At 36.4% G+C, this 13,008-nt stretch overlaps 1 protein-coding gene across 1 annotated transcript; it reads right to left on the reverse strand.

Moving 5' to 3' along the window:
• Window positions 1-65: 65 nt before the first annotated feature.
• Window positions 66-12,374, reverse strand: PNUTS (Phosphatase 1 nuclear targeting subunit). Its single transcript, XM_089593441.1, has 8 exons — window positions 11,726-12,374; window positions 10,869-11,053; window positions 8,909-10,599; window positions 2,685-2,929; window positions 2,413-2,575; window positions 2,001-2,324; window positions 1,750-1,909; window positions 66-1,660 (listed from the first exon to the last, which is right to left on the reverse strand). The coding sequence occupies exons 1-8, from the start codon at window positions 11,726-11,728 to the stop codon at window positions 844-846; spliced, it is 3,588 nt and encodes a 1,195-aa protein (XP_089449567.1). The 5' UTR covers window positions 11,729-12,374; the 3' UTR covers window positions 66-843.
• Window positions 12,375-13,008: the final 634 nt, after the last annotated feature.

A 13,008-nucleotide genomic window follows, 5' to 3' on the forward strand; every position in this document is an offset into this window, starting at 1 on the left:
TTATTTTTGTTAATAAATTGTCATTAACTGAAAAATACAAAAAAAAATAAAATAACAAGACTTAATTATTTTAAATGATGTGTAGCGTGTATTTATAATGGATTTAATTTACAACAAATCTATATTTACAAACAATAATGATCATTTGTGTACAAAATTAACCATTTCCCGTAATTAGTTATAAAAACTGTTATTATTTATATCGGCCAACATATTTTAAAACTGTCATTGACTTGGACCATCTGTATTCAAAATTATTATGCAATCATAATATACTTATCAAATTTTTTTTCAACATTTCCGTACAGTTCTTGAACCAGTATTTTTTCATCGTGTAGACTCAGTAAAACAGTCTCTTTGATACAATTACAACTAGTGGTTTTTTTTTTTTTTTTTTTACAAAATTCTACAGTATATACAAGAATTATTGGCATAAATAAACCTCTGTGATATACAAGTAAAAATTAACTTGCTATATTCGATATTTTGCAATACTTATTTGTATTATTTACAAAATACGATAAGCAACAAAATGACGTCGGTTTTCATTGGATTTCATAAGAAATCCACAATCAATTCACCGTGGTCACTGATTTTACACTTAAACAGTCACGAATTAATAAGTTTTCATTCCCAACCAGTAAAATCAGCCAATAACATTGTTGTAGTAGACAAGTTGTCATTATCAGCCGTCATCAGCGTGTGCTCCCTTAAAACTATGAAACGCCGTGAAAAAAAGGAGGTGCATCATCCAAGACTGCACTATCACATGAGAGAGTGTGGTTAAACCACCGTTCAACAAGCAGTTAGATACTAACAAAGCTTTCAAATAAAATTCGAACTTTAGAACGGTGGGCAATTTTGTCCAGGATGCAAAAAGTGGCACTTGTCACCCATGCGACAGTGTCCTGCCTTAAACTGTCTACAAATAGACTGCTGTTTGTTGTTGCCCCTCCAGCCTCCCCTCCAGGGCATGCCACGAGGTGGACCTCCTCTAAACCAGCCAGGACCCCCTCTTCCTCGGTTTCCATGCATCGGCGGGCCCCTCGGTCCTTGGTACGGTGGCGGTCCGGGTGGTCCACCAGATGGCGGTGGGCCTCCAGGCCCGTACATGTTCGGTCCATGCGGACCCTGATTGTAATTGTAATTCATCTCATCGGGTGCCATAACGTAGCCCTCCTGATTATACATGGGTGCACTCATCATATTAGGAGATGCCATGGGAGCAACAACGTCCATGCCTTGGGGATAAGTCGCATTCATGCTGGGCATCGGCGTTATACTGGGATCGGGAACCACAATTTTGCCGTCTCCTGTTCTCCAGCCACCACCACCACCACCGCTGCTTATCGGGGGCAATGGGTTTGGTATTTCGGGTACCATGGGACTGATCATTTGCTGAGGCATCGCGTTTATCTGCGATGGCACACTTATCGGGGAAATATTGTTGATTGTGTGGTTTGGTCGGAATGTTTGGAAAAATGAGCTGGGCACGCTGGTCGTTGAGACAGCTGGCTGAGGCTTTGGTTCCGGCCACGGCACATTAGAGTAATCTTTTTCGCTCTCCTTGTTGCCTGTTAAATCGTCTAGTGGAATAATTTTCGGATCTATATAAATATGGTGGCGTTCTTCGTCAGGTTCTGCAGCAGATTCCGGTATCCTGTTTACGCATAAAAATTATTCGTTAATTATATTGAAAAAAAATAATTTGTACGTTATATGTATCGAAATATTAAAAATTAAACTTACATGCCACGGTGGAAATAAAGAGCTTGAAGAATTCCCTTTTCTCGAGCGTACTGTATGTCTTTTTCTCGACTGTCTTTTCCGGGCTCTACAAGTGCTGGGGGCGTGTCTATCGGTATCAAAGGCTTCCACATCGTTTTCTCCTCCATAACGTCTTCGCCATCTGCAAGTAATAAATATAATTTTTTAGTACTTCATACTTGCATAAAAATAAAATTCTTGTCTTTTTATATCCATGTGGCGAATAAACTTACTTAATTTTCTGGCCATCTGGAAAGCTTCGTGCTCGTTCATTTTGTCTAGCAGCTTCATATCGGTGAAGGACGACTTTGTGACGTTCACACGCTCAGTTTCGTCGAGCTCAAAGTACCGAATTGACTCCAGATCGGTCTTCCACTTTAATGTCTTTTTAGCCCCCTTGCGCTTTTGAAGTAGCAAAACACTCTTTAAAACTCTAATAGGCCGCGAGTCGACCGTCACCGGCTCTTCTTTGCTCAGAGCTTCGCTTACGGCAGCTGCGGGGTCTTCGAGCGAGTCCGAGCCCTTCTCGTCGTCAAATTCATTCTCCGGCGTCGGAGCTGCAACAATCAAACCAAAAACTCATTAGACAAACAGTCACTTGAAGATTTTTTTTTTTTTCAACCACCAAATTTTGTTGGCACTTACTTCGACTTCTATCATGCTCGTCGTTATCTTCGTCCTTCGACTCTTTCTGCAATTTCTTCGAGTCCTCCAAATCCACTTCCATCTCTTTTGCAGCCTCATCGTCTGCTTTGGCTTTGCTCTTGTCTTCTTTTTCATCGTCTGTTTCCAACGTTTCTTGATAAAACTGTGAAAAAAAAAAAAAAAAAAAAAAAAAAAAAAAAAAAAAAATTAATTTAAAAAAATTCCACAAAAAAAAACTTGAAACAACAAAAAATTACAATAATGATAATTACCTTGAACGCTGGTTTGATGAGCGATTTTTCCTCCGCGTCTTTGTTGGCGTTTTGCGGCGGAGAAATGGGCGATACGGGTGGCGAGGCTGCGTCGCGATGATTGTCTTGGCCGCTCTCCGGTTTTTTCAGCTCCGCGGGCCCGTCTTTGGTCAGGGAAGGACGTCGCTTTCGCTTCCTCGGCTCCTTGCTCTTCGTCGACGCCGTCAAAGCATCCATAAACATGTCGCTCTCTTGTAACAGCATTACTGTAATTTAAAAAAAAAAAGAAAAATGTTTTCATTATTACTCGAGTACTGTTTTCGCGGAAAAATTCATTTTCAAAAATTTAGTTCGGACGTCGAAGCAATTGGTGCAAAATATCTGAAAATTAATTTGACATGATGAATTAAAAAAAAACATATATTTGGCAACAAGTTGTTTAAATTATTTTAGTGTTTTTTTCAACGGCTCTGTTCGACACGTGCGATTTTCATGGTATTCTGTAAAATAAGAGAATTTTTTTTATTAATGTGACTTTAAAAAATCGGTATTAACGTTGCGGTATCGCATATTAAACGGCAACACCATTGTAGTGTACTGTATCGCGTGTGTTGTACATCATTAACTGCGCATTGGTGCATAATCACGTTTCGACACAAGTAAACAATACTATTGTCAGTCATTTATCCCATTGTAATCACTAAAATACGATTGAATAGAAAATCGTGTAAACAGAGGGCGATTCGGTGACGGTAAAAATTTTTTTCTTAATTTTAAAAAATACAATTTATCAAACGCTTTTTTACAAATAAAAAAAATATGAAAAATAATTATTATATTCTAAATCACTACAGAAATTCAAAAAACATTAAAAATACGCATAGTATTCTATACAAATGCATGAAACACAAATATAGGGGGAAAACGCGTAACTAAGTTCGACAAGTATGCGCTAAATTACTATCGTAATCGCAAAGCAGACATTATTTTTTTTTAATTTTTGACTATTATCTTCTTATATTGTTTAAATATTTTTTTTATATTTGTAAGATAAATATTCATTAAAACTAATCAGTGCAGGATCCGTAATCGCTAAAGCAAAAATTGAAATTCGTTTCGGTACGATACGTTTACGATCTATAAAATAAACGCAAGACTTTAATTATGATTAAGAGTGACAAAATCAATTAAGAATTCATTAATTGCTCCGGTGGCGTGAGCGAGTGCTTTTGCTATCTTGGCTCAATTTTTTTCCGATAACTTGATGCATTTTTTAAATTCCTTCTTTTTTTTTTAAACGAATGTATCTAGTACTTTAGATCCGGTACTATTAAAAACTACGATTTCGAATCATTTGGTACTTATAATAATTTATTGAAAAAATTAAATAGCTCTTGCATATGATTTTTCGGTGATATAATTTGGTATTTTCTGAGAAAAAGCTTATACAAAAAAGCTGAAGAACGGATGTTACTCGGGGCGCTTAAAACAAATTAAAAATTAAATTAAAGAACAAAAAAACTTAATCGAAAAAGAAAAAGAAATATTAAAAATCAGAAGAAACGAAGAGATTTGAGGCGCTTGGAATGCAAAAACACAGGTGAGCATTCAACGAAAGACCCGAGCCCGTGCGAGCTAAATACCTGTATTTAAGCGGCGGAAAAGTGGCAGTAGTGGGTGTACTTATATATACGTCACACCCAAAGTCGCCGGGAAAAGTCCCAAGTGGGAGCCGCACCTCCCAACGGCGCACAGTCGGCCGAAGCGGAGCAAGCGGTGGCCGTCTTTGCGCAAGTGCGCCCAGCAACATCAGCAGAGAGTGAACAGAGAGACGCGAGGCACCCCCTACCGTGTATTATATTAATATATCTATAGCCGTGGCCGCTGACTCGCATGTACTCTACTGTCTCTATATGTACGGTGACGACGCGCTGCCCGTGTTATATATACTTGCAGCGCGCACCTATACACGTTGTTGTACCTAAAAAATATCCAAGTTATTCATCAGCCGGGAGAGCTTGCGTGTATGGGCAGCGCATACATACATACGTCTATCCGTATATATCATGGGCTGTGAAAAAAAGCTCCACGTTTTCACGGCTTAATCGATGCGTGTCTCCATCTACCACCCTCCCCCTTTTCCGACCAACATTTTTCGCCACTTTCATCACCGTTCACCATCATCCCTAGAGAGGACTACGATTGCGCTTCCCAACCGATCTCGGAAAATTTTCACCAAACGGCTGAGCGCTATGATTTTATTTTCCCCCGATTTCTTTCTGATTTTATCATCGTTACTGTTGGAAAAAAAAAAAAAAAAAAATTAAATTAAATAAGAAAAAAAAAAGTATAGACATTTCGGTGGAGGTTTGCAACCGAAAGTATCTAAAAATTACTTTTTCTCGCTTTCAATTGGTAGCAAATAAGCCAAAGGAATTATTCGTAATCGGCAAAAGCTGCGATGATATCCCTGGAAGTTGAGCTTTTTGCGTTCTCGTTACAAGCCAGCCATCCTCGAACGGTCCACAGCTATCGTCTCGTCCCAACGCCGCTCAGTTTTTCCTCTTCCTCCGGCATAGGTATCTGCACTTTAAATTTATATTTTTTCTTTTTCTTTATAAAAATACGTGCATAATTTCCCTTTCTCGCCATCTACGACCCACGTCATCATAAAGAATACCCTTACGTTAATCAATATCATTACTCATGCATTAACAAATTATTTTTTTCCAACCATTAAAATTTAACTTGTGCAATTATTGCCATTACAACTAAATTTTGTCAAATATTGCAAATTTTCTACTTATTTTATTTTTATTAGTTTGCGTAAACATATTCAAAATTGTTGACGTGGGTATTCAACCCAATCTCTCAAGTTATCAGAAAATAATATCAATACACTGAATGTCCGTATCTTATAATTTGCTAAATTCTTATGATGAATGATTCGTAATAAAAGTTTGTATTTTCGTAATTTTTTGCCTTTGGCCGCAACAGTAATGAATTGATAAAACTTACGGTACAAGAGCAAGAGGTACGGTCGTGCTGTAATTCAAAATAATACACATGATGAAAGTTGTGCATTCATTAAAAGAAACATAAGTAAAATAGATTTCTACGTCACACTCGAAACCGAAAGCGATGCATTACAGCTCAAGGTAATAATATAACGCTCTCGGTCCCGGTAAGTTGCGTCCGTTTCACGCCAGGTCGGTAAAGAAAGAAGGCGCATTGGCATTTTTTTTTTACTTTAGCGCCTTAGGTGCGCAGTGAAATGTATTTTTAATGATCGAATTTTTTCTATGAGCTGTTTCCAACCATTTTTAATATTGAATCTTTTTTGTGAGATTACCAAAATTAATTTAAAATAACGCGTTTCTCACTGATTTCAATAAATTAAAGTAATTCGTGCAAAAATATTGTTATCATACCACGCATTAATCGTTCTCATTTCATTAATATATTAAGGGATGTGTTGCCGTTATTATAATTAAAGAACCCACATTTTTTTTAACACCTTAGGTGATTGCTTCAAGGATACTTTATGGGCGAAGAATAAATTGTAAAAAAGTAGTTGAAATTGTTATCTGTAAAATTTCTCGTTATCGTTGAAATAATCACACGTTTTGTATGTAAAATAATTTCGACTTCGAGAATTGATGCATAAATCAAAAAAACGCACGGTTGTACTCAGATTTTTAAATTCATTTCAAGTAAATAAAGAGTTTTGCTGTATAATTACAGCGATCTGTATATTATTAAATGTTAGCTATTTTCATTGTAACTTGGAATGAAATGAACCTTTTTCCATGTAAGATTAATATATTTTATGTATCATATTTAAATATCATTTTGACTTTAAAATGCTAGCTTTTAATATATCGCAGTGACAAAGTCATTCTCATATTATCGCTGTTTGTCCAATTTTTCTGACATTATAATTTATTTTTTCTGTGGAAGTTGTTACGAATTCTTTGGAGTCAACATACGATTATCACGATAATCACTGAACTTTCCACTATTTTTTCGAAAAAATATTTATTTTACCGACGTTTTTGTTATGTATTCTACGACACTACAGCATAATCTATGTTGCTCTGTTACGTCATCATATTTTGTTTTAAAAAAAGGCATATAGTAAAGCGATTTGAGCTTTGAGTAGCGACCCAAAATACCAGAAACATAATTTGGCAAATTTATATGCGTGTACAAATTTATCTCGAAACAAAAAAAAAAAAAAATGATTATCTACCTTAGTAGGAAAGCAGTAATCCGTCATTAAACTGTACACGTTGAGAACAACTTTACTGTGGGTACAGAACTACCTTAAAGACGAAGTATGTATAACTTTTCAAGTCTTAGTGGTATGCTGTGTTGAAGCAAACGATAAGAATACTCTTATCGTGTTTAATATTAAAAATGGTTGAGCCATTGAATTTAAATATCATTACCAATGACTTGAGAAAAATACAATTATCTAAACAGATAGCTGAACAGACCTTTTTTTAAATTTAGTACAACTGAAGGTTTGAAAAAAAAAAACTTAATTCACCTAATAATTCAAAATTAACACTGTTTATATAAGTATACGAAACTTCAGGTTATTTTCAATTATTTTAAAAAGATATCCGAAAGCGATTGGGCTAAATAACGTGATCTAACATTCACACACTCATGTCACTCTTGCACACAAGGATATTGGGATGTATCAATCGCAGTCCAACGCAAATTTCTATTCTCTTCGGTAATCGTGTAAAAGTTTAATACTGCATTTCTCGCGAAACAATAACGCGTCGAAATGGTGTAAAGAGCAATACTTTATTCTCGATTTTTTAATCGTCATTGATCAGTGAACGCATTTTTTGGACAGTATGAAAAAAAAAAATTTGTACTGGGACTTTGAAATAGTGCATATTTTCATGCATTTTGATGCAATCAGTATCTAGTATAAGAAACACCATTACGAGCGCTTAAAAATCGTCATTTTAGAGCAATTTGATGAATTATTTACCGAGAGGATGGAAATCTGGATGGGCTCAATCGAGAGATGTATGGGTTAACGCATAAACTTCGGATTTGTTTTTCTTTCATCATTTTGAGAATAATAATGCGTGTATGTAATAGAAGAAACCCAAGAGTCCAATTTATTTTTCCAGATTTCTGATAGTTTATTGAAAAGCTTAAAAAGGGTATACATATACAAGGGATTAAAAATAGATGGACAAAAATTTGCTCGTTGGTGTCTTACCTATTTAACGATTACCGCTTAAACGTTGGTGATTTATCAGTTTCTTTATTTCAGTACTCGCACACACATTCACTCTTACCCACTAAACACCGAATCGCGTTATGTAATACTGTATTGTAAAAAATCACTCATCTAATGATATCTTTTTGTTGCCTGAAAAAGGTTCTAACAAAAACGAAACGAAAAATGTTTTGTGGGTAACTTATTTAACGGCGCAATATTTGATTTTATTGTCTTTGCTTTGTAGCAGTTTTCATTTAGCGAAATGCACAATTTTTCGTATTTTTTAAATTATTGTTGTTTTCGAAGGTTACCTGCTGGATCTTGATCACCTAATTTTAAACCAATGTCGCAGTGATGATCCACTCTTCTTTCTTCCAATTTTCTGAAGACAATCCGTCGTAAACTTGCATTGCCGATGAATAATTATCACTTATTTTCCTGACATTTTGAAAGGGATACCGATACAGGATAATTACAATGAAATATCGATATACGTAATGAAAAATATAAAAATGAGAAAATAGGAGGTGCATGTGAGAGCCTGTAAAAATCAAGGGTTAGTTGAAATAGTGTTTTTGTTATGTCAAATAGTTGTCTGAACAAATATTGTTGCCAAATATATTTATCAAAAGTGTTGACTAGAGAAAAATTATGACTTTGCACCAATTGCTTCTGTGACTGTCCACCTGCAAACTCGATATACAAGTGTTAGAATGTGTACTTTAGATTCTTATAAAGACTGATATTCAAATAGTAACATCAAATAGTTTTTTTAAACTATTTCAATTTAATTTAAAAATTAAACGAGTTTTTGAATTTCAGCCTTATAAAAGTTAAGCAATATAAAATAGTAAGATATTTGTTTTAGTACAATCACAGATTTTTTTTTTTTCATAACTCTTGACCTTTGAATATTTTTCTCGCGAGTATAACTTTAAAACAAAAAATATTAGAAACAAAGTGTTGGAAAGTAGTATCAAGAAAATATACGTACATTTTGGTTTTGCTGGAATGAGTTTGATTCCTCCTTTCTTCTCTTCAGTTGGTGGGGAGTCCATAATAAGTTTAGCTTTTTTGTCCAGTGGTCCCGATTCTTTGATTGGAGAAGACCTTTTCAATGGAAATTTGGGAGGCGGTGTTACTTTTTTATCAGGTACAGAAGTTGGTTTCTTGGATCCTCTAGGAGGAGGGGGCTTAACTTCTTCTTCGAGGCCGGTTGATCTGAATTTCGAATTGAAAGTCTTGACAGTTTTAGGCCGAGACGTCGAATCTTGAGAATTTTTTCTATTCTCAATGGATATTGAAATCTTTTTCTTTTCCGTAACCACCACGGATTTTTTATCTTTACTGTCCTTAGAATCCACTGAAGACTTTTTGGAAGAATCTTCGGATTTTTCTTCATCAGATTTTTTCTTGGGAATTTTTCCTATTTTGTAAGTTAGTGACTGACTTTGAACTTTTTCCAATGTTGCCTTATCCTTTTCCGCCTGATCTTTCTTCTGTTTCTCCTTTTCCCTTTCTCTTTCTCTGTCACGATCAGTTTTTGACTTTGAGCTAGAACTTTTTGATGAACTGCTAGAATTAGACCTATCCTTTTCTTTATCTTTGGAAGACTTGTCCCTCGACATGCTACTACTGCTACTTTTGGAACTGGAACGCTGAGAACTAGAGCTACTTTTGCTTGATGTGGAAGTGTACTTATTTGAGCTGGAGCCATGTTTGCTGGAGCTTTTACTAGAAGACTGCAAATGACTGCTTTTTTTGTCAGAACTAACACCTTTCTTATCGTCTCTTTTATCGCGATTTTCCTTATCACTAGTCGACTTACTACCATCATTAATAACATCTTTCTCATTTTTATTATCCCTACTTTTAACAGAATCAGTTTCATCGTTCAACCTAGTCACACCGTCTTTGACTGCATTAGAAGCGTCTTTTGATTCTGATTCTACCTTATTTTTATCAACACTATATGTCCTTTGAACATTTGATTCACTTTTATCAGTAAATTTAGAATCTCCTTCCGCAAGATGCACTTTACCGACACCACCTTTGACTTCAATTTCCAAGTTATTCACACCTATTATGTTATTTATGTTAGCTGCATCTGTTTGAACTTGAGTTAAGACCTCTTTGCCATCTCGAATGGTAATTTTATAAACTGAAGTCGAAATAACTTGTGGCTTTTCACTAGAATTATTCATTAATGTTTTGGAAAGGGATGAATTTTTAGCAGGTTCTTGATGAGTAGGAAAAGAACAGGTGGCAGGGGAACTGTGTACACCTGGAGAATCACTTGTTTTAATTGTTGTAGCATTTTCACTGTTGATATTTTGACTAGTAACAGGAGTAATACTTGCATTTGGCTGTGCAGAATTTGAAATGTTCGCTAAACTACCGACAGAAGCAGCTTGAACTGCCTCTGTCTGAGGCATAGCCTCTCCCTTAACCATTTTCAACCACTGTTCTACAAGTCGACTGGCTAACGTTCTAACACCATGGTGACTACCCTCTTTTGATAAACCCTTTATCAGTTTAGGACAGTGATTGCTTTTCAACCTATTAGTATCAACTGGACACAGCAACAAGAGTTCTAGTAACTCTTGAATTAGAGCCCAATTTTTGGCCAAAATACCATCCGTTAGCCACATATGAATAAGGTTCCAGCCACCAGCTCCCATAAACCTAGAAAAATAGTAAATTCCCAAGTAATTAGTCGCAGAAATCTTTTGTATTCAAATAGGTGTTTAAATTGAAAAAATGTAGAACACACATCAGTAAGTTCAGCTCATTAAAAACAACTGCCCAATGGTTCAGAGTTCTAATTTATTTATTTTGCACACTTTATATAAAATCACATAATTTATTAAGAAGAAAAAATAATCATGTGTCTCAGTGTGCAATTCTTATCAAGTTTTGCTGAAAAGTAAAATGAATAAAAATGTTATGCTTACTGATCGAGGAGTCCTGGTTCTGTGCTCTTCAAAATCTGTATATAAATGCATTTTGACACGAGTTTTTTCGAAAACTTTGTCATCAGGTTTGCTAAACGAATAACTTCTTCTTTACTTTTGATGCCACCATTTGGACCCAGTAGGACACTGAGACATTTCAGCAACGATAATGGATCTATGCGGGGCTGAACAATAAGAAAAAAAAAAAAAAAAAAATCAATTATTGTTAATGTTTATAACACTATCAATCAGTTGATTTAAAAATGAGAACTGTTGAAATATTTTGAAAATTCTGGCAATACATGAGAACACGTGCACATCAATTTTATAATCAAAATGTGGAACAAATATCAGTAAGTTCAGTCCATTGTAAGTAACTGCCCAATGGTTCAGAGTTCCAATAGTTAATTTCGCATACTAAAAAACAATCACCCAATTATTTTAACAAACAAATAATCACGTGTCTCAGTATGCATTTGTTACGTGTACATTATGGCTTATCTCATTTGTATTTGAAAGTATTTTCAAAATTATCTCAAGTTCATCGAGCACATATTATGTTCGTAAGCATAATCGCAAATTAATTACTATTTAAGCGTAATAAAAAAAAACATGACACATCTGCAAAGCAACGTCGAGAAAGTAGAGGGTAAAGTGGGAAACAGGAACCGAGGCGCCCTCAGCGGCGAAATTGTAAACTTTGCAACGATGACGAGGCAAAATCCCGTCGTCGAGGAAGAAGCCCGAAAAAAACATGGCGTCCCCTTTGACCACGACGCAACGCAGTGATGCAAATGTACATGTCAATTATGTGCGCCCGTAATACTAAAATTACACATTACAAATGATAAACTCACCATTGTTAAAACTCGCCTATAACTTTTCTTCTTGCAAAATCTACGACATAACGTCGATGCAACGTACGATGGGGGGTCTGCAACGATAGACAAGCTTTATTCAACGACAGAGACGTGCGTGGTAACCGCCGCCATTTTATCTCCTACAACGACACGCTTGCATGATCCTCTCTACGTTAGCTTTTTCTCAACTTTATAGTTTGGCGCGATTGTTTCTCGATTTGTCTTTGAAACCTTCGAGAAGGAAAAAAATATACAATTATCAGAGCGCAAGAGTTTTTGTTTGCTGTCGCCTCTTATCGATCCATACGGAAGGTCCGCGAGAGAACGGGCAAGACCCCACGATAGATACAATTTATTCGATCGTCGACTAATGGCGTCCTGCGCAATCGTGCCTACTTACAACTGATTATACAAACAGATAAAAAAAAAAGAGAAAAGATTTATGACGATGAAAAACTGCGAAAATCAGCAGCGAGATGTATCGCTTAATGGGAAGTCAAGTGAGCGCAGCAGAATCGCAGAGCGAGCTGGGAGAACAAACAAAGGCCAGCGAGGAGCTGACGACGATGCGATGCAGCAAGCTATATATATAAATATATGCTGTCCCTGCGGCAGTGCAGACCCAGAGACGCTGCGTGCAGACTCGCTCGGGACGACCGACTAGCCCTCCCTCGACCGACTCGGACGAATTTCTCGACGTTCTCTCCTTCCCCCACCACCACTGACGGAGCCCCCAGCGCGCACTCGCCTCGACCGATCACCCAATCCCCGCCCGGCTTGTCCGAAGACTCCGACTCTCGACCAATCGATGTCACGCGTCACACGTCGGATACCGTCGGCGGCAATCTATTTTTATCGGAAACTTCCCTCCCCGCGTCGAAGACAACTTCACCCCCTCCCCCAGCTTCTTCTCCGTTTCGTTTCTCCTCCGACGCTCCTTTTTTTTTTCTTGCACGAACGTTTTATATGTGTATGCACATGTATTTACTTTTATGTTTATATATACACATGCTTGAGTAAATATAAATACGCACTGGTCAAACTTTAAATACTTGTATGACTTTTAAAACATTTATCTTCAGTGATGACTTTAAATTGATCACGTATATAGGTACGGGTGTACTTAATCGACGTTATAACGGCACTCGTAGCTGCTGAAGCGAACAATTATAAGTCCTCATTCCCGATCAATACATCATGACCTCTATTTTCCTCGTATTTCGCATAATACGTAAACCGAAAGACCGAGAAATCCGTTGCTCTGATAATAACGAAATCGA

This window comes from Copidosoma floridanum, unplaced genomic scaffold (assembly GCF_036245765.1).
Source record: "Copidosoma floridanum isolate Cflo_tuat_1 unplaced genomic scaffold, Cflo_Japanese_pri ptg000019l, whole genome shotgun sequence".
Lineage (NCBI taxonomy): Eukaryota > Metazoa > Arthropoda > Insecta > Hymenoptera > Encyrtidae > Copidosoma > Copidosoma floridanum.

Excerpts from the sequence above, each read along its gene's own strand:
- PNUTS (XM_089593441.1), bottom strand. Across the intron at positions 2,930-8,908 it reads CATTCCAGCAAAACCAAAAT|TAATGCTGTTACAAGAGAGC; the intron begins GTACGTATATTT and ends TTTAAATTACAG. Across the intron at positions 2,576-2,684 it reads TCATCAAACCAGCGTTCAAG|TTTTATCAAGAAACGTTGGA; the intron begins GTAATTATCATT and ends TTTTTTTCACAG.